Source organism: Lathamus discolor, chromosome 13 (genome assembly GCF_037157495.1).
Source record: "Lathamus discolor isolate bLatDis1 chromosome 13, bLatDis1.hap1, whole genome shotgun sequence".
Taxonomy (NCBI): domain Eukaryota; kingdom Metazoa; phylum Chordata; class Aves; order Psittaciformes; family Psittacidae; genus Lathamus; species Lathamus discolor.
In genome coordinates, this window is record NC_088896.1 from 8,542,054 (window position 1) to 8,562,850 (window position 20,797).

Genomic DNA, 20,797 nt, shown 5'->3' on the forward strand with positions numbered 1-20,797 from the left:
ATGCTCAAACAACTAATTCTACAGGGCTCGATAGAGAGAAAGAATTGAGAAGATGGTATCTCAAGAAAGCAGCATTTACTGCTGTTCTTAGCTTCTTTATTAAATAGGATATGGATTTGCATTGCCTAGAGCTTGTGCTCAGTGATGGGCCTGAGACATCTGTTTCTTGTACTGCTTTGTTTTAGCTTCTGCAGGTTTTGCTGTTGGCAGAGAGATGGCTTATAAGGAAAAAAAGATGGTTTCAAGAAGGCTGGAGGTAATGATTTGTTGGTTTTAGGGGCTAGGCTAAATCTAACCACGTTAGAATAAAAATACCTGAGGAGATGAGCTTTTAAATAGTGTTCATTTAAATGTAAATGCCAAAAAAGCAGCAAAAAAGCAAAGGCTTTGTAATTACTTGTGCGTCAGAGCTCTGGCTCATCGCAAGGTAGGTCATCTGTCCAGCAGATGCTGTAAGAAATTGGTTGCTTTGAAAGGAGTTCAAGTCCCACTGTGTATCTGATTAGCAGTGACATACTTTGTCCATTTTGATTTCATGCAGTATGTTCTGTCCAGATAAGGGCTGTTGCTTGGCAAATCCATTTGAATTAATAGTTCTAAATATTAATAACATTTTTTTTACAGATACTGGACAACTCAAACCAGTCCCATGTTTGCATTTTATCCTCTGCAGTTGCAGGCTTTGATTGCACAGGTAGCCTGAGAGCTACTGACTTATTTTGTTCACCATCAGTTGAGGATAATCCTCATACAAACAAATCTGTGTTAAAAACCACTAATTGAGCACTGTCTCTTCAGCATGGACAATTTGGGCTTTCTATACTCTTTGTTTTCTAAGCCAAAGAAGGAAACCTGAAAGTTATCCTCTGTGTGATAAACAGATTTATTTTTCCTTCTATTTTGCTGGATCTGGGCTGATACAATGGGAAAGGGTCACTTGAAGTATCTGCTGTGCCTTAAACCAGTATGTACCTGTGCCTCTTGATCATTGGTACACAGAGGATACAGGGCAGGTGGACCTTTGGTCTGGCTTACGCTGCTGTTCCTGTGCAGTAGAGGTTGAGACTAGTGTGGGCAGATGAATGCAGGAGACAAGATGTGCCCTTTTGCCACCATAGAGGTATCTGTGCGGGCACAGTGGTTGTGTCTAATGTAACTAAGCTGGTGTCCAGTATTTTTGCTGTAGGAAGACTGAATATCACAAGCTATTTCCAAAGGGAATTTGGCAATGCTCATCAATTTTATGTCTTTGAGGCTTAACAGTGGGCACGTGGCTGTGGGTTTGGTTTGGAGCTTGTTTTCAAAGATAAACATTTTGAAACATTGCAGCATCTACTTATCTCAGGATTCAAAGCTGTAACAAAAGAACATCTGTACTGAGGCAAAATGGGAATCTTGGAGCACTTCTTCATTGTCATGTTATGTCTACTCTGCTGTAAGGCAGGACAATTTGTGTGTGTCACTTCTGAGGTCTGGGCTATGTTCATGTTTCTCCAGAAGGGATTCGGGAAAGGAGCAGTAATTTATCTGACCCACAGACAGTGATGAGGGAATGGTGAGAATTTGAGTAGAGCACAGTTCACCCTCACAAATTGTTTGTGGCCTTTACTATACAATAGATTTGATAGTTAAAGAGTAGCTTTAGCTCTTGGGGAGGAACAAAGGTGCTGGTCTGGTCACTGCCAGGCATAATCTAAAGCATTTTTTTTTGTTTTCCCTCCTCCTAACCTACTAGAGGTTGAAAACCAAAGCACTAAAAGGCCATGGCATTGTGGTCATGTATCATAGCCAGCTGGTGGTGTTGGGTGCTCCCACAAGCTGGAAAGCAATCTATGAAGATTTCTCCTCTTACAGCAACCTCTGGAACAGTGGGACAGACAGGAACTCCTCTTTGCTGTCCCAGGGACTGGGCAGGCACTGCAAACAATCTACTTTGAGATTAGTGTATCAGGTCTCAGCTTACAAAGGGTGCCTTTGTGGTCCAGAGCTGTAGTTTTCTCTTTATTCTGTGCCTCCAATACTGCAGGGAGGAGGTTGAGGTGTCTTGGAAGACAAAAACCATCCAGATTAATATCCAGGTCCAGCAAATGTCTCACTGTGGCTCTGCTGTTCAGTATTTCCATCTGATAGTGTGCAGATCTGACTCCAGAGTCCTCCTGTGGTAAGGCAGGGTTTTAGGATGTAGAAGTTGCTCATCCAGAACATTTACTTGGATATCACGTAGGCAAAAGCAGCCACAGATTCACAGGGGACTTGAACAAATAAGGCCAGAATGAGTGTACAGCAGGGAGACAAAAATCATACTCTTGCTGACGCCAATTTAAATCAAGGAGCTCACTTCTGTTCTCCCCTAATTTTTATCCTCAGTCTCAATACCAAAATGTATAGGTAGATACACCCAGGTTCATCACAGTATCAGTAAATCATCTAAGCATGAGAGACAGCTGGAGTAATTCCATCTGCAAGCTGCACTCAGTAGATTTGATAATGCCTACCACAATCATTTTCCAAAGGCAACTACAAGGCTGCTAGAACCAGTGTGGTTAAGCTGCTTTTCGAATTGCCTCTCTGTTCCTAAAACACCCTTTTCAGGACTGTTGCCTTACAAGCAAGCTGGTGGCCATTTGTCTTTGAAACAGTCAGTGTGCTCGTAGCCCCTCAGCCCATTTGCACCATTGGTGGTCACAGCAGTGATGCTGCTGCACCTGCATTCTCTTGCATACATATTTGTGTTCTGTCCTTTATCTCCCATTAGTCAGACAACTTGGACCCATCTCACACAATCTGTTTGGAGACACAAGAAGTAATCACTGTTTGGCTTTAGCATCACTATGGTATATCATGTTCTAATTTTATTATTCTGTCCCAGATCGCTTTGCTAAACACAGCAATATCTGGGAATTACATTCCTGCAGACAGCTGTAATAAGATTGCCGATGGAACGTGTTTATTCAGATGTTGTGTAGTCCATCATGGATAGGACAAAATAAACAAGATTTCAGAAACTATTTGAAGCAATAAACGATAACTCACTGCACAGTTCATGTACTGTGTTATGGGTCAGTTAGCCTAATGAAAATACACGGGCTGGTGCATCCTCAGTCTCTTAACAGCTGCTGCATGATTTGCTAGATGATTTTTAATAAATTGAGGGAGGGAAGGGGAAAAAAAGTCCTCAAGAATCTGGGGCTTAGTTCTGTTAATGTTTGCTGCTCAGAGACAGGAGTATTATTTGTTTCTTGACAGGTCTTTAGTAGAAGTTGAAAATAACTTTACTGCAGCTGCTACACCAGGTCTCCTTTTTACATGGTTGTCTTGGAGTCTTAAACATTTCATTGTACCCAGAGTTTCCTCTGAGTGAGTGAAGATCTCTTCCTGAAGCACTTAGGTTCAGAAATGACCTAGTGGCCTGGGAGCGATCAGATGCTTTCTAACACCATTAATGCTTTCAGGAGGTCACCAGATGCCATTGCGCGTTATAATCTGAGGGAAATGTAAGTCTACCCAACTGCTTAGAGCTAGTCAGGGAAAAGCTGATGGGCTCATCTTGAAGCCCGACACAAGGCGGCTTGGCTGGTGCAGTGAAACGGGTGGCCACTTGGTGGAGTAAGGAGACCTCCAAATACCATGGGACCACGCCGGCGTTGGCAACTACAGCTCTGGTGCCAGCTCTGGAAATTCCTGGTCAGCGCTTGGAAACACGTGTTTGATGCTGTGAATTCACGGTGGGAACGGTTTTATGTGAAGCGATAGGGAGAATTATTTAATTTTAGCAATAACTTCATAAGAGTAGGTACTTTGGACTTTGTGACCACAACCCCAGTTACAACAAGGCATTATGGTTGCAAGTAACAGCTAAATCAGCCAACTTTAACCAGAACATAGCATTCCAGTTTGTGATTTGTGCTTGGGCGTGCTCTTTGTCACATGGTGTATTCCCTGGCTATCCTTGAAACTTTGGTCCATGTCTCTGAGGGTGAGCATATATGAGGAAACAAGACATTGGTGTGTTTGCTGAGGTAAGAGCAGTTAACCATCTAGCCAGGCTGATCTAGCAGAGTTTTGCACATACCTAATTCATAATCTGGTAAAAATGCTGTTGAAACTGATCAAGAGCATTCACACTATACAAAATTAAACCACATGAACTTTTGGAAGCTGAGGTCCTTTAACAACTAGAAACGTTCAAAGGAAGATCCTTGTTTGTTGAAACATTTCCCCCAAATTTCTAAGGGCTGTTTTGTTCTCGTTTAACTTTTGTATAATAGAAAAAAGATTAGAGAAAATAGCAGTAAAAAAGTCAAGCATCTTACTTCTGTGTCATACCTAAGTAAGTTAGAAGTATTATTTAAGAGCTAAACATTTTCTCAGGCTAAGTTTTTAAGCAGGACAAGAGTATTAATAAGCCATTTCTTGCTGCCTGTTACATGACACTTAAAGAAAATATCCAACTGATAAAGCACATCTGCTCTGTTGCTAAGCAGAGCTACAGCAGCCAGTGGGAAACGGGATTTGATTCAAAATACAGTAAGATTTGTAGAAGCCAAATGCTCAATGAGGGTTACATTTGTATATACTATAAAAAGAAATTGCACTCTGAGGCTGTTCTGAGAGGCTGGGTCTCAAGATGTTGCTGCTATGTGCTGGAACACAACCAGAATTATAGATAAAGGTCATCAGTCTTGGGGAACGCACTTCTTGGATGCTCTTTCTGACACCGGATTACAATTTTCTATGGAAGTGGAAGTGACATTGATGGAAAAGCAGCTGATTGTAAAGAAAGCCTGCAAATGACAGCCATGGCCTGTGGTATTGAATGAAATGTTTCCTCTTGAACTCTTTATTCTGAACAGATAAATATAGTAGCAGCACCACAGTCTTTTGAGTGCAGAAAACTCGATTTGCAGCATGTGAAATATTTATTCCATATAGAGCATGAGTTAAGTGAAGAAGTTGCCAAACATCTTTGATTATACAAATATTTTGATAAACCAGTAAGGAAAGAGAGCCCATTGGTACGAGCAGACGTGTTCTACCTGGAACTGGAGAAGCAGGGATCAGCAAAGAGTACTGCCAGCTCCATCCACTGGCAATAAACATCTACCTCCTCTTCAATTCAGCCTTACGAACTGTGCCTTGCCATTGCAGTTGCCCAGCAAGTATGCAGCACATGTTCAGCTCAGTATCTTGTCTTCAGCACACTAGGGGTATCTCCAGCTTTCAGATCTTGGACATTTATTGACAGCCTCCCACATCCCAGTTCAGTGCTGTCAAATCATCTCCCAGCTGTCAGATCTTTGTTCACAGTACTCAGCTGTCTACAATGACATCTTCCACAGCCTCTTCATTTCTCCTTATCAGTTTGATTCCAGTGCTCAAGCTGTCTGTGGCAGTTCCAGACTTCAATATTAACTCCCCAAACTGTAGTGTCTATAGCTGGAGTTTTTTTCTTTTCCCCTCCCACATCCCCCCCACCCCTTACAAATTAATGCAAGAATGACACAGATTGTAATGCTGACAGTTTTGATCTAAATCTATGTTTGCATTTATTTGCATATCCAGAATAAGTTCTTTACCACCAGAAGGTAAAGGAGAGTCAGTGAAGGTTAACTGGATTCCATGAGACAGAGCATGACCCCCTCTGAGGTGTGGGAATTCCTCCTCTGGTCCTGGCTAACGGGAAGAGATATTCCTTTCTGTTTCCCCCCCCAAGAGTACTTGGTGTGACTCCACTTTGGTGTCCAGGACTGCACAGATCGGGGCCAGTCAGAGGTGGTGCAAGGAGGCACTCCAAGGCAATCTGGGAAAGCAAGGTGGGACAATGACACACGTGTGCTCTGGAGCTTTGAAGAGGTTGAACTCCACTTGGGAGCAGTCAGCCTGACAGTCGCTGATTCCACACGGGTGTGCTTCCCACAGCTCTGAGGAGTACCAGCTCACGGATTTTTTGAGTACTTTGAATAGATGCCCTTGAGCGTGTGCTAAGCTCAATCCCCATGTAACCTGAAGATGAGTTCAAGGGTCCCGAGATAACAGCTGAATGTTTCCACATCTTCAGAACCCTGCTCTAACTTCAGAGGAGTTTGCGGATCAAATATTTTGCTTCCCTTTCAGCTGTCCTCACGACTCTTCCTAAAGGCTCATATCTGATCTCTGCACTTTGAATTTCTTTGGGTTATTCCCCCCCCTGCCCCCAACCCCGAGAACTCTTCTGTATTTGCTGTAAAACTAAAGGACGGTCAAGGTGGCAGAGACTCTGGAACCAGCTCCCTATCTCTCTGTCAAAGGGGGGTACGTGGGGAGCTATTTTACTACTGCGGTGTCACTGCGTTGTTGATTGACAGCTGCGTTACAGCATACAGGGCTGTAAGGTCAACCTCTTCTTGAACTCAATTTGCAAGCAAAAAGGATGAGACTTGTGCTCAAAGAAGCAAAACTTCCTGAGAACACTCCTATTTGTTCCTAGAACAGAGATGAATTTTACCAGCTTGCTCTAATAATGGGATTTTCAGGGTTGCTAAGGGCCATATTGACCTGTCTTACTGCAAGAAGCAAATGAATGGATACCATCTCAATTCAGAACCTGCTGCACTTCCATGGCCATCTTAGAGGGACAGCTGTATCAGTCACCTAAGAAAGAACATCACTCGGTGATGGATGGTTCACCTGTGCTTAGCAACTGCACTGGAAAGTGCTGGCTGAGGCAGAGAGTACCTGAGCCTGACTCAGCCAGTGCTCCTTCCTCCCCAGGGTGGTGCCCCGTCATTCCTGGTCTGAGGCACAAGGCAGGCACCAGCACCATTCCTGGTCTGAGGCACAAGGCAGGCACCAGCACCATTCCTGGTCTGAGGCACAAGGCAGGCACCAGCACCATTCCTGGTCTTCCCTCTGGTACCTCATGGCTGTGGGCTTCAAAAGTGGACTAAAAACCTGAGAAAGAAAAGGGAGAGAGACAGAATTAAAAGCCAGCTGTGGAGCACAGCAGTCACAGGAGGCTTTAATGAGGAATCCTGCAATGGCAGGGACATCCCTTCATTACCAGCCATGTCTCATTAACGTGTGGGTGAACAGTATCTGTTCTAAGCCAATCCCAGGCACAAGGAATGCTGCTGCATGGCTCTGCCTGGTCGCTTGAGCACAATGGAGCTTTCCTTTCCTTGTCCTCCTTTCCCTACTTTCCTCCCCCTTAACTACATTCTGCCTTTTCTCCCCTCAGCCTGGCCCTGTTCAGACCAGGCTCGATGTTTTCCCCATGAGGAATTGCAGCGTGGCTCCTGTCCTAAGTCGTGGCGGTGGGAGGAAGGAGGACGGGGGTGCGTGGCTGCGAAGCGCCCAGCAGCGGGGCTCCCCTGCCCCATTCTTCCCCCCGGTGCCCATCTGCCTCCCCCCGGATCCCCCCCTCGCTGCCCCTGTCGCGACTATCGTCGCTCTCGGGCCTCTCCCCTCACGCCCCGCTGCCCGCCCAGCCCCGGCCGTGCCTCTCCCCTCAGCGCAGCGCCCCACGGCGCCGGCCCCGCCCCTGCCGAGCGCGGATTCGCACCGCCGCCCGCATCCCCGGCTCTGCCCTATTGTTCTCCCTTCCCTCGCTCCGCCCGGGGCTCGCGTCCTCTCTCCGCTCTCCTCCATCCTTCCCTCATCCTCCTCCTCGCCGTCCCTCCCGCCCGAGCTGATGTCACGCACCCGCTGAAGGCGCGGGCGATCATGGCTGCTGCGGCCGGGGCCGTGCCGCCGGCCTCCAGCTAATGCCCGCGATGGAGCCGGCGAGCCTGCTGCGGTTCCTGCGGAAGCTCAAGGAGGTTTTCGACGTGTGCGACGAGGATGCGGACGGCTTCATCCGGGTGGAGCACTTCGTCGCCCTGGGGCTGCAGTTCGGCCAGGGGGATGAGGTGAGTGAGGCGACCCCCGGTCCCGCCCGGCCCCCGGCGGCCGGGCAACTTTCACCTGCTGCTCCTGCTGCGCGGCGGGCGGGCCGCGGCTGTGCCCGGCCGGACCCCACCGGGACCCCCCCTCACCCACCTGCCTTCGTCTCGGCCCGTATTCACCCCGTCCCTTAGGGACCCCCCGACTCCGGCCCTCAGGCGGCACAGACCCGCTCCTTTCAGGGCGGCTCGGACCCTCCGCAGTCCCTCAGGGGGTCCCAGAGCCCTCCCCATGGCGGCCTCTGGAGCCCTTTTCCTCAGGGCCACCCAGCCTCTCTCCCCCTTTTCCCTCAGAATCGTCCCTAAAGACAGCCCAGATCTCTTCTTGTCTCAGGTGTCCCGGAGCCTCCCCGTTCCCTCAGGGCGGCCCAGACCGCCCAGGCTCATCTATCTCCCGGTTCCCTGGTGTGGGGGACAGGTTCCTCTCAGGCCCCCTTCCCCGGGCCGTCCCGTTGCTGCGCCCTTCGGCGAGGTGTATTTATTGTGGTGACAGTGGGGTTATTGCGTCCTCACCGGGGTCCCAGGCTCTGCAGGGAGCAAAGCTTGGGGCTGAGCGAGCTGAAGCCGGGCAGCGGGCAGGTGAAGCGCAGCAATGTCTGAACAGGCAGGGAAGCACCAGCTTAGGTGCACCCTCAAGCTTTCAGGTGATGGGTTGGAAGTGAGGGCTCCATCCAGCCCTTCAGTGACACAGCGTAAATCTGGAGTCTCGCCACTGGTCTCGGTGCGGCCCCTGCGTCAGTGGGACCACTCTAAGCCCGTGACATCAGTGTAAATGAGAGTGGGATTCAGGCCAGTGTCTGCGAGGTAATGATGTGCCTTTGGTATGAAACAGTTCCCTTAAGTGATTCAATCAAGGGCTGCAGTTCCAACAAATTAACCAGCAAGAAATGCTTCTTTCCCTAGGAGAAGTCTCGGGGATATTGCACAGAACTGTTTAATGCTTCACAATATGTCCCGGCAATTTCAGGTGCTGGGGAAAGGGAGTGGAGTTGGGACTAGGACGGTATTCAGAAAACCAGTATCAGCCAACCTTTTAAAGTACAATAAAGCAAATTAATGTGAGGAGCCAATTAAAGGGATGCCAAAGAGGCAGCAAACCCAGAGTGAATTCACAGTAATTGTTGGAGCAAATGACTTATTTTTGGCTTACCACTGCTAATGAAACACAGCTTGTGTATGAAATTGGAAGACCAGAAGACAGGAGGTTTATTGCTTGCAGATAGTCAAAGATCTGTTAAACATTTTCTTAATGAAAAGATAGAGCTTCTTGTTCTAACCAGCAAAATGAGAAGAAATGAGTAATAGTAGAGAGCTTTATTGATTTTGGGGTTTATTTATTTCTTGGTATCATTTCTTATAAACTAATAGAAGTCTTTAAATCCTTCCCACCAGATACACTGCATCAGAATTGCTTTCCGCACTACTGCATTTATGTGGTGGTAGATCAGTGGCTTTCTCTTGCAGCACTGAGGGAGACTGGTCAAATTCCACTGCCTGTTTTGCAGCAGCATGGCATTGATGAGCATAACGATCGTTTTTGGTTTTAGAAATCTGTAAGGTTGTGAGAAGGGAGCACGTTCTGTAAGATGCAAAGGAGGATTCAGGTGGTGATCTCATGAGCTTAGAAGTGTATTAGTTGGAAAATATTTAAATAGAATGGGAAAGAAAACTGGAAATCTTAACAGTGATGCCAGTAGAAAAGCACCAGTTGCCAGTGGTAGTGTCTAGGTTTCAGGATGGGCTGGCTTACTGGGCACACACAGAGAGATCTCCAGTGATGAGAAATGTGTTTGTATTTTGTTCAATGTTCAATAAGATGGTTGCAAAACTGCGTCAGAGAATCTATCTATGTATCCATCAGGGTTATAATATAACTTGTTCTGGTTTGCTTCCTTCTGCCTGTTGTAGTCATTGGCTAGCAGTCCCTTGACTTCAAAGGAGCATGTGTCAGCTGAGTAAATGGGATTTGTAAATCACCAAAAGAGGCTTGCTAGGGAAATACAGCATCAGTTTTCCAGGTGCAGATTTACTGTAGAACAATAATGGTAGGTGAGCTAGTATGGTTTTAAGTCTTGTTAAAAATGAACTTTATGTGTGATGAATCACAGTTGATGTTTGGAGACGGTGAGAATCTATTCTTCCATCTAGCACGGTGGTTTCAGCCTTGCATCTGCAAGAACCTAATAAGCTCTGTGCAGAAATCCATCTCATGAAATTAAACTGAGGAGACAGTGCTAGAGAGCAGCTCTCTTTAACACAGTAGAACATTTACTGTCATTGAAAATTAAGTATTCATTGGAACATGCTACACTTCTTGGACCTGATCCATCTTAGGTTCCTTTACATTCAAAAGAAATCTTTTCACTGGCATCAGTGAAAGACAGACTTGCCCTCGTGTAAATTACTTGCTGCTTCTATTTACGTAATTCATCTGGCCACAGGAAGGATCCAGATTTGTAGCGTTGTAGCCTGAATAATTCTGATTCCTACCAACAGTAGCCCTGGGTCACAAAATGAAACGAGAGAGTATCTGCCCCTTCAGTTGTGCCAGCCCAATACCCAGCTTTCCACCTCTTCTCTACCTCCTCGGAGTCATCGCCATCCAAAGTTTGGAGTCTATAAGTCCTTAATAGTAACTTCAGTCAGGCTGTGGTTGGACTCTGCAGGGTGTTTAGCCTTTCCTGGTTTTTCATTTCCTTTCAAATTCCTTTTTCTTTCTTCTTTGTGTGTGTGTGGGTGTGCAGGTAGTCAGTCACAGTGCTGAAATTTATCATTCCTGAAAGATAACTCTTTGAAAACTGCCCCAAGGCAAAATGTTGCAGCAAGGCAACATCTTACTATTCAAGCAAAGCAGTCCTTACCTGCATAGTCAAAATAATGAATTTTAACATTTCTGATCAAGTTCTTTATCATTTTACTTTTAGCAGGCTTTTGAAGTCTCTGCTTCTAATAACTTGATGATTTGCTTTTCTTCTTTAAGACCACACCATCATGACTGTACCTCAGTCAATTCTGCCTTTCCCATGCACACTGAAATCCTCTTATTGCCATGCAGTTGTTGCAAATCCACGGCAGCAAAATTGCCTCAGAGCAGTTGTTTAGGTGTTCTGGCTGTGGAATCACTTCAAGCAATATTGCTTGCAAAATTTTGCTTTGCCCTACAGAGCATGTGGCTCATCCAGAGGAGGAAGTGACTTGGTCATCTTAATTTGGCAGAGCCAGGAGCAGAGGCATGTCTCTGAGTTGCTGCTGTGTTGCCTGAATTAATAGCAGATCATGCTAGCTGTCAAGCACTGCTTACCCACAAAATAGTTGTGGAACTTACTCTTTTAAGCAGTTTGGCATTTCACCCCATCTGACTGTAGGCATTTAACTGAGTTGTCTATGTTTATCTTCCCCTGTGGTCACTGATGAGCAATTAAACATTCAAAGGCTATAACAGGACCCAAAGATGAAATAAATCTTTAAGGTGCTCCTTTATCTCCACTGACAACAGAAACTCCTAGCTGAGACTTCTGGTTCAGTGCTTAAAAATAGCAGGCTTGGGCCTTGCCTTCCTCTTGAATGGGCTGTTTGCTGTTTGTGGAGGAATCTGAAGAAAGACGTGAAGGGCTGTTTCCAAAGCGACTTGACGGGATGGCATGTGCTCACTAACTGAAGAAACACTTCACATTAACACTGAAAAATGCCAAGAGTCGCTCGCCATCTGGTTCCCTTTCACTGGGAAGATAGTTGCACTAGCAGCCAAGTGTCTAGGAGCATTGTGAGTGACATGTTCAGCAAGCCCCAGTTCTGGCAGTGAATTGTGTGAATGTGTATTTCAGGGTAGTGCCAGCTGATGTTTCATTATGCCATATTCTATTTAAACTTTACATTGTGTTTTGAGCAACAAGTGAAACATGCTGAACATGTTGGTGACTTCTGTGTAAGCACCTTTTGGAGGTGTGCAGACCATACAGGTGCTTAGACAGTAACATTTGTCATAATCAACAGATACCAATTTGAATCAGCGTCACACCTGAGAGGGAACTTCAGCAGTTAATAATATCTATAGGCCAATATCAATTATTCTTAGGAATACACAGCAATTCACTTTAAGTCAATGGTGTACTAGTGGTGTAGAACAGAAGTAGCTGAAAAGAAGCTCCTGTATTTCACGTGAACAAATTAATCTTTATGGTCAAAAGAAACTATTGAAATAGGGAGATGCTTGTTGTTAATTTTAGTTGCTTTCATTCATCCCTGTTCTTGGCTGAAATTAAAGATATCAACATCAAGTGCTGCTAAGGTAGTAGATTGTGGCTGCTGACTGAGGTTAATGACAGTCCTCATGCTTCATTTTGACTTGCTCTCAGATGTCTCCCAGGGACACCTGACAGTCATGCTCTAAACACAGCCATTCTATTGTAACTACTCTGTAAGTAGCTTGTTCTGTAAAGAGCAGGAGCATAATTTCAACTGCATGACAATATGGAGCCTTTCTGAATGATCTGGGTGAATCTCAGCCATAATGTTGCATTTCAGAGTTGCACCCAGAAATTAATGGAAATTCACAAATTTACATCAGTGTGCATGATGACAGACATGAGTTCATACCTTCTTGATAATAGCAGTATGCTCTGGATTTACCTTCGACCATGAGAAAAGGAGACTTTGACACTGAGGTATTGAAATAAAAGTATTAGGGTGTTACCAAGTGATACTGCCATCCTCATAGCGAAGGCAGAATAGGGTTATGACTTCTTTCTTCTCTGCTTTGCCTCGAAATAATTACTGAAAGAAAAAAGAAAGTATTTGCCTAGATGTAATGAGAATGCAAAGAACACTTCTGTGTGATGGTGTTCTCTAGATAGCAGCAAGGCTGCCACTCGTTTAGACTCCTTAAAACTATATTTGCTAATGACCCAAATATTCATATCATTGACAGTGACTTGGGGGAAAATGCAGTTCTGAAATGGCAGAGTGGGGTATTTAGTTTGTGGATTAGACAAGGTACAGTCACTGTAGCCTTTCTAATTCTACATAAATCAGCACTGAATATGTTTAAAATAGCCCTTTGGTATACCCTGAAACTAAGCATGTATTTTCTAAACAGCTGACATAAAGCAAGCTTAGTACTTACTATTAATCAAACATTTTCTGAAGCACTGATGTGGAGAGAGAAGCTGTAGTTTGCTGTGCACTCATGAGTTTAATTCGTTGTGTAATATGTTTGCATTTCAAAGGTGAGAGGCTCTGAGGGGGTTGCATGTATAGTTAAGAATTGATTGTTGCTGTGTTTTGCCATGGAAGTCAGTGATCTGAAATAGTAAATTCTTAATGCCCAAAGGAAAGGCAAACAATTTTGGTAGCAATTCTTGATATTTAAGTGACTGTAAATGTAAAAGCATGTGGAAAGTAAAGGAAAAAGCGTATGGATCAAACACAAATGACATGACCGCATCTTTTGTGTACAGTATGGAGCAAAGCATAGTAACTGGTGATGTTAAAACGTTCAGCTGCCTAGCAAGACCAGGTGTTATCTACATAAATTTTTCTCCCTCTTCCCCCCTCTCCATGCCTGATTCAGTCAATGCTGTTGTGACTTTGGTGCTGTGACGTATCTGTGTGTTCTCTAGAGATTTTCTTTTGCAAATTCTAGCACATACTGATTTTATTCCTCTAATATGATTAATCTTTGAAAAGTGACTTACACAGAATTGCTGCAAGGAAGGGTAAGTCTTGGAGGAGGAACAAGCCTCTGCCATGTAGTATTTGTGTGGGTGATCCCCAGTGCAGAACTATCTTTGGTTTCTAAATTGCATTGTTACCTACAATTTAGCACAATCGACTCGTGCTCGGCAGCAGTGCTTTTATAGCAACAAAGTGGAAAAAATCAATTGCCTTTTAATGTTTCCATAAGTAAATGTGATTGCTTTTATTCTCTGTGCAGCTGAGTTTCCTATTAATTGTATCTGATTTTAATGCTAATGTTCACAAACAATTTAAAACCCCTGATCTGATTTTTGAATGAGGCTGCTCAAGAGCTAGAGATGAAGGTCTAACAGTTCTTAAAATATGCAGTATTTTGGGAGACACACATGATCTCAGACCTAGATACTTGCACAGCCTGCTGAATAAATACCCATACGTGCTCTGAACGTAGTTAACTCAGTGTAGGGTGTGATTAAGTACCTGAATGATAAAAGAGCGCGTCAGACACAATCACTAGTACTGTAACGTATGGTTTTACACAGCAGTGCGAGTGTAAACAAAGCACTATAATACATCTCAGTTCTTTTTTACTCAAGGTATAATTGAAGGGCCTCACTTGCAGACTGTGTTTCTATAGAACTATGAAAGCTATTTTCACATTTTATATGCAGTTAAAAATAGTAGGGCTCCTTCCTAAGCCTTGCATCCGGTTTAGCTTTGCAGAGTGTTTGGCCCCAAAGTGACAGGAGTGAACTCAGGTCAAAATCCTGCAGGAGAGACAGGTTTAGTGTGTACAGGCATGGACCTGGAGAAAATGTAATGTACTCTTCAGATTTTAAAGCTGCTCTGACTACTTAGTTCGGGTGTAGTGTTACGGATTTAGCGTGTCAAGTGAAAAGCTTAGAAATGGTAGAGACTTTTCTGATTTCCTGAAATTAGAAGGAAAGGTATTGGAATTGTCTGTTCTGGCCTGGAGTCTCTTGGCCTGGTGGAAAGAGGGGTGTCAAGCAACCCAGTTTCTAGAGTGGTGTCAATTTTAAAATTACCTGTATTTCAGTGCTCAAATATGTGTCTTCTGAAGTGTTCCACACACATACACCTGCATTGTTGAAGTTTTTTTCCCCTCTCCCTTCAGGGCTGCTCTTTGGAGAGCAGAGCCATTTCCTGCTGCCCCAGAGCAGGGCAAGCCTTCAGCAGAGAAGCAGGGTCATGGTACAGACTCCTGCAAGCAGCCCTTGGATAGGAAACTTGCAGGGACCCTTTTCCTATAGAGGATCTTCAGCCTGCAGCAGTGCTTTTTGGTGTTCCAAACAGGGGCACATTTCTGGTACACCTGCTGCAAGTTTGGTGGTGAAGCATGTGTCCCATTTCCTCTATGTGTGGGTCATTCTGGACATCCTTGGGGACCAGTTTGTTGTGAAGGTTTGCAATGGGACAGTGAAGACTTCCTGGTGTTGTTCAATCACCTCTGATGAACTGACCCTCCGCAGTGGGACCCAGATGGCTTTTGGAACATGGGGTATTCTTTTCCAATGAAGCTTTTGTTGTTACAATAAAAAAACCAGACAAATGTGTAGATATAAACAGCTTTGTCCATATGTTTGCATGGTATTAATAGATTTGAGAAACTGTCCTAAAATATTGGCGATTTCACTGGTTTTGTAGTAAATGACTGTACAATCAGTTGAACATATTTTAACCTATTAAACCATATGATGTGTATGTTAGGATGCAGTAACTAAAAGCAATTCAGAAAGTGAAATGCCACAGAGATGTCAGCGCAGAGGCCATTTGTAACTGTTGGCATTTAGCCTTTTGTCCCTGTGCAATTGGACTTTCTGTCACCATAAAGTAGTACAGAAGCCTCTGGTAATGGTGCTAAGGCCATCTTTCTGCCATCTTTCTTGGTGGTATTAGCTACTGGGAACAGAAAAAAGCTCTAATAAGGACTCTGATTAGAAGAATTTTGTTGCAGAAGTCTTGTGTGCTGGATTGGTGTGGTATTGTGTCAAAATACAACAGTCTGCTTGGAAGAAGGTTAAAGGCAGCCATGGAAGGCTCTTAGGGGTGCAGGGTGCAAATGGAAAGAAAAGGGATGTAAGAGAAGGATTCTGCTGTTACTTCTCCCTGGGACTACCAACAGCATCAGTGAGAGCATTTTGACCCAAGGAATCCTGGTCCCATTGCATTCAGTGGTGTGACCATTGTGTGTAAAGGATTAAGGATTGACCACAGGATTTGCAGCCTCATAGTAAAAACAAGCTCTGTTGCTGTTTCTCTTGCTGGTTCTTTATTTGGTTTTGATCATGCTGCAGACCAAGCATGAGCCTGTGGCCAGTGGTATGGAGCAGAGCCCTTTTGCATCCAGCTGCAGCTGCTTTCATTCAGGTTTTAAGAACATTTTGCTCTTCAGGGCCTTGGTTCACTTGCTGGGTTGGGTGGCCAGCATGGCAGTTACTGTGTTCAGTGGTGCATTTGGGCATGTAATGTGGCCATGAGCTGGCTGACAGTCTTGTGAAGCTGGGATGGCCTGTTATTGGCCAGCCTGTTTGAACTGTGAGGGTCACCACAGCAGATATGTCGGAATGGGAGCAAAGCCACTTTGTATCCCATAAAAATGTATTTAATGGGAGTGTAATTTTTTTACAGCATTATTTCAGGCTTTATGCAGCCTCCATAACAATTGCTGTAAAACTTTGTGCTTTCTTCAGGATCCGTGCACCACCAGGTCCAGTTGTGCCTGGGCAAAGAGTGCTAATTCGATAGACTGATTCTGCCCACAAGAGAGCTGTGTTCTCTGTGAGGGAAGGGACAGTCCTGAGCAGCAGCTTTGAGACTGGACCTTCACCTTCAGAGGCTAATTGAACAGAGCAAGGACATTGATTTGAGGATTCAGTCTGAGGCATGGGTGTAATAGCAGCTGGATCCTGAACTTAACTGTTTTTCAGGTGTATGCACTGCAACTCTAAGTAAATACAGATATTCTCCTGATGAATATTTGTTAGCAGAGTCAGCAGCTTGGATAGCTTTGTAGAACAGAAGAAAAAGTGCTCTGCATTAGTTCTTAAAGGGCAATATCCATGAAAAAATGGTGCTGAAGAATTACTATAGCAGCTTACTGATTTTACTGGGGAATCTGATGCTGCTGGGAAGGCTAAAGATAACATGTTGATGAGCGTGTTCTGAAGCAGTGTGCTTACTTTGGTCCAGAAAGAACTGCAGTGTTGAATAGTGTTTCTTCTTTTCTGAATGCGTGCTTTGGGAATTTTTTCCATCAGGTAACCCATTTTCGTAAGGACCAAAACATTGTAGACTAAGCTGTTCCAAATCAGAGTATCCCAATTCTGCCACAGGCATACTCTACAGTTGTTGGCAACTCACTTCAAACTTGTGTGTTCCCTACTGTGGTCAGACATACCTGACAACAGACACAGCTGTTGACAACATAAAACTGATTTTGTAGAATGTGGACAATTAATTATGTGTTTATTCAATGCTGAGAAACTCCAAGTGTTGGCTCATCTGCAGTGTGGCAGCATCTCAGCAATACAGAACAGCGTAAGAGTGTCTCAGCCGAAGCTCATGTTTTCTTCCTGTCTTCTTTTGGCAAGTAATGTATAGACCCCAAGTCTGGTTGGCAGGGGGGGAATCCTAAAACTTTAGTTGAGTTTGAGAAGGTTTTTTTGCCTTAAAAAAGTAAGAATGTGGTTAATTTCACCTTTGGGGGTTTTGGGTTTGTTTGGTTTGTTTGTTTGAAGTAGGCTATCTTGATTGTTTCCAGTTAAAGCTTTTTATTGACAAAATTTAAATTGAAATATTTGGCAGACAATAAGTGACAATGCTCCAAAACAGAAGATTTTGCTCAACACAAAGCATTTGTGTTTCAGTTTTCTTCTGAGAAACATGAAGAAGAAAATAACTGGTTTGATTTCCTTTACTTGGCGAGAAAGCTGAAAATATCCATTTATTAGCAAGTTATGTATTGAGCAAAAGCAGAGACTGTGGAGGTAAGAGAAAGAGGAAATATGCTGTTCAGTACACCTTTCCCCTGCCTAATTGAAGTTACGTTCAGCTTCCAGTTATCCAGAGCTGTGGGGAAAATAAAGCAATCGGTAAAGCAAAACCATGGATAATGCCAATCGCTTTAAGAGACTAGAAGCATGCAATCCTTGGGGCAAGGGGGGGAATCAGTGAGCTTGGTAGGAAGCAGGAACAGCTTTAAAGCGGTGCAAGAGGATATAGGATTTTGACTCATAAGTGTTTCTTTGGCTACTGGTTTTCACAGTTCATAGTTGTGTCATCATTCCCTGATGATCTGACTTAATTTACTGCAGCCAGACCCTGGTGAAAACTGGTGAAACCTCTGAATTGTAGCCTCTGGTATGAAAAGTGAATTGTATGTTTCATTCCTCAGTTCTCTTTGGGATTGTTTGAAAATAAAGAATTGAGGAGGGGTTTGGGACATATCTTCAAATGGGCTTTGATAATGTCAGTTTTGCTTTCCTTACTGAGTGATTACCAGGCAAGGAAGTTTCCACTGAGAAAAACTGCATCTTGCCTTCTCACCTGGGAATTGCATGCCCTTTGCCAAATGCAAGCTCTTCTGCACAGCTGGATGCAGTTACTGGGAAGTGCTGTGATATTTGCTCCCAATCAGACAGTCCAATATGTCTTGTTTAGAGAATGAAATTGGTTTGAACAGTCTGCTGTTGACAGCTCTCATTTGGGAAAGTCTAAATTTGGAAGTGAATACTTCTAGAACTGCCAGTGCTACTTTGGGGTGACAGGCTAGTATCTTTATCAATAACATACCACCTCACAACTGTCCTTATAGTCACCTCTGCCAGATGACTCTACTGGTCATATAGAGAATTTCTGGGTATCTGTCAGCCAGACTGGAAGCTTTGGCTCTAACCAAGCACATGATGTTTTTCCAATGGATGAAAAGATGGTTTGCTATGTACAGCTAATTTGGCATAGTTTACTGTCCTGGTGCAAACGCTGGCAGGTCATTTGTTCTTGATTTATGTAGTCACCCAGGTAACCTCAGAAAAAGGTAGAATATTCACAAACCACTTTTATTTTGCCAGAAGTACAAGGCACAGATTGTCTTTCCTTTGTGCGTAGGCCCTTGTGATTCTCTTACTGAATTTTTCTTGTAAAACCTGGTATGACTATTGTGAACTGCAGTTTTTCCCCCAGCAATAGTTTTATTTCCCCATGGCATTCTAAATAGATTTTCAGAAACTTGACAGTCCTGGTGTGTGGAAGCATCCTCTTGGCACTTCTTGTGCTCGGTGTGTATGAACCATGCTGCTCCCTGCATGATTCTGGTAAAGGTTGGTCATCTCCTCTATCAGCTCCTCCTTTGGGGTGAGCACCAAATATTCAGTGCATTGGCACACACTGAGCCAAACTGCTGTTTTCAGTTGTTCCCTGGTGCTATGAGGAGGAGAAGGAGCGCACCATGCTACAAGGAGATTTAATGCATAAGATTCAGTGATGCCTCAAGGGACACATCATGACCAGACTGTAATCACCACTGTCGGTCCACAGCATCACAGCTCTGGGTGCTTTTTTTGCTGGAGACTGATGGAAGTAGTGCATGATGGCCTCATTATGTTATTTTCCCAGTTTATTCCTTCCTTCTTTAGGGAAAGCTCAAGTTTTGGACTCATCATTGCTTGTGCTTTTTGGTGGGTGGCTCCTGTGTAAATAATGCTGGTCAGGCAGCACTGGCTATGTTAAAGCAAATTAGCACCTGTTTGGAAGGGAATGGAGCTTTGGAGGAGTTAAAGTGGTTCTAAACACAAATGATTTATACAACATTGCAGGTGAAAAGCTCGGTTGATTGAGTTGGTGCAGTAATGTGGTTCTAAATTACCTTTGGGTTTATTGCAGTTGGCTGCTGCAGCGGCTCTTTAGCTGTACATTCTGCTCAATGGCACTTCTCCTAATTCAGTGCTTGCTATCACTTGCATTTTGTAGATGTTGCACTAATCTGTAACGCTGACTCTCTGGATTTACAGTGCAGGGTGAAGAGAGTAGGAGTGTAGACTCTCACAGCAAGAAATTGTTGGCGTCTCTATTTTGGGGAAGAAGTGTGAAGAGACACATTTCAAATACCTTTTTTACAGGAGGGAGGGTTGCCATGGATAACAGCTGTGAAACATGGGGTCTGATTCCCCATTCCACCCCCTTGACTTTGTTCTGTCATGAGATAAGAGCATCAGGCTCATCTTCTAGAATGGTGTATGGCGCAGGATGGCTGAAGAGACACTTGCATTCATTGTTGTTGGCTTCACCAGAGGTGGTTCTTGAGCTTACAAGGCCACCAGGCAGAGCATCCTTTGGAGCACCTTCTGCAGAGGCAAAGATGCAGAGCTAGCCCTTTATTTTGAGGGTTTTGTATGAAGAAGTGAGACTCCAGAAGGGTGTTCTCAGAGTACCTGAAGGTGCCTGTGTTATCTGACCTTACTGAGTGGGTACAGTGGTTCTTTTCTTTCCCTTTCCACACTTTATAACTACTTGAAAGCTCACTGTCTTAGGAGCTTGTGTCATTCACTGGATAGTAGGTGTGCCAGTCATAGAAAGTATTTCTCTAAATAGTCAAATACAAGTGTAACTTTAATTTCTCTATTTTCCTTTCTGTATTTTTTTCCCTTCTTGCTACTGGTAGAACCCCATGTTACAATCAGTCTATTAGCCATTATGCCTGCTTAATTTTGGTAAACCTGCTGTCAATAATGCTGATTGTGTGCTGTCATCCACATTGACCTGTGGTTTCTCTAAATTAATTGGGCAGAAGGATCCCAGTGGGCAGGGGGAAGAAAGATGTTCTCTTCAAACAGACAGATTGCAAACAGATGGACAGCAGGGAATGAATACAAAGGAATACAGGTGAAATGGAACATATCAGTATTAGTGCTGCTTGAGTATATATGTGTGTATATCTTAATATCTACATGCAGCAACTGATTTCTGGAAGTAAACTGCCAGCCTGAAATGGAACTTGATTGTAAGACTCAGGGTGTGTGCTCAGTGCACACTGTAATGAGATTGTGATGGCAATTTCTGTGCGGGACTGAACTTTAACCTTTCAAAAACTCACTCTTTCTTCAGGAGCTTACGGGTCTAGTTATGATACCAACAATGAACTCTGGGAATATCATCGGCTATCAGAT

The 20,797-nt window shown here is 44.2% G+C and overlaps 1 protein-coding gene and 1 long non-coding RNA gene across 3 annotated transcripts in view; one reads left to right on the forward strand and one right to left on the reverse strand.

Moving 5' to 3' along the window:
* Nucleotides 1-5,515: 5,515 nt before the first annotated feature.
* LOC136021680 (uncharacterized) lies at nt 5,516-7,872 on the reverse strand. Its single transcript, XR_010615865.1, has 3 exons — nt 7,681-7,872; nt 6,715-6,930; nt 5,516-5,800 (listed from the first exon to the last, which is right to left on the reverse strand). It is a non-coding gene; the product is annotated as an uncharacterized LOC136021680 (long non-coding RNA).
* The window catches only part of RAB11FIP4 (RAB11 family interacting protein 4), a 114,668-nt gene continuing 101,449 nt past the window's right edge, over nt 7,579-20,797 (forward strand). Inside the window, exon 1 of one of the 2 annotated variants that reach the window (XM_065694144.1) lies at nt 7,579-7,886. In XM_065694144.1, the coding sequence (XP_065550216.1) occupies nt 7,743-7,886 (144 nt within the window). In that variant the 5' untranslated portion in view covers nt 7,579-7,742. The remainder of the gene's footprint in view (nt 7,887-20,797) is intronic. The other variant, XM_065694145.1, reaches the window with a different exon arrangement.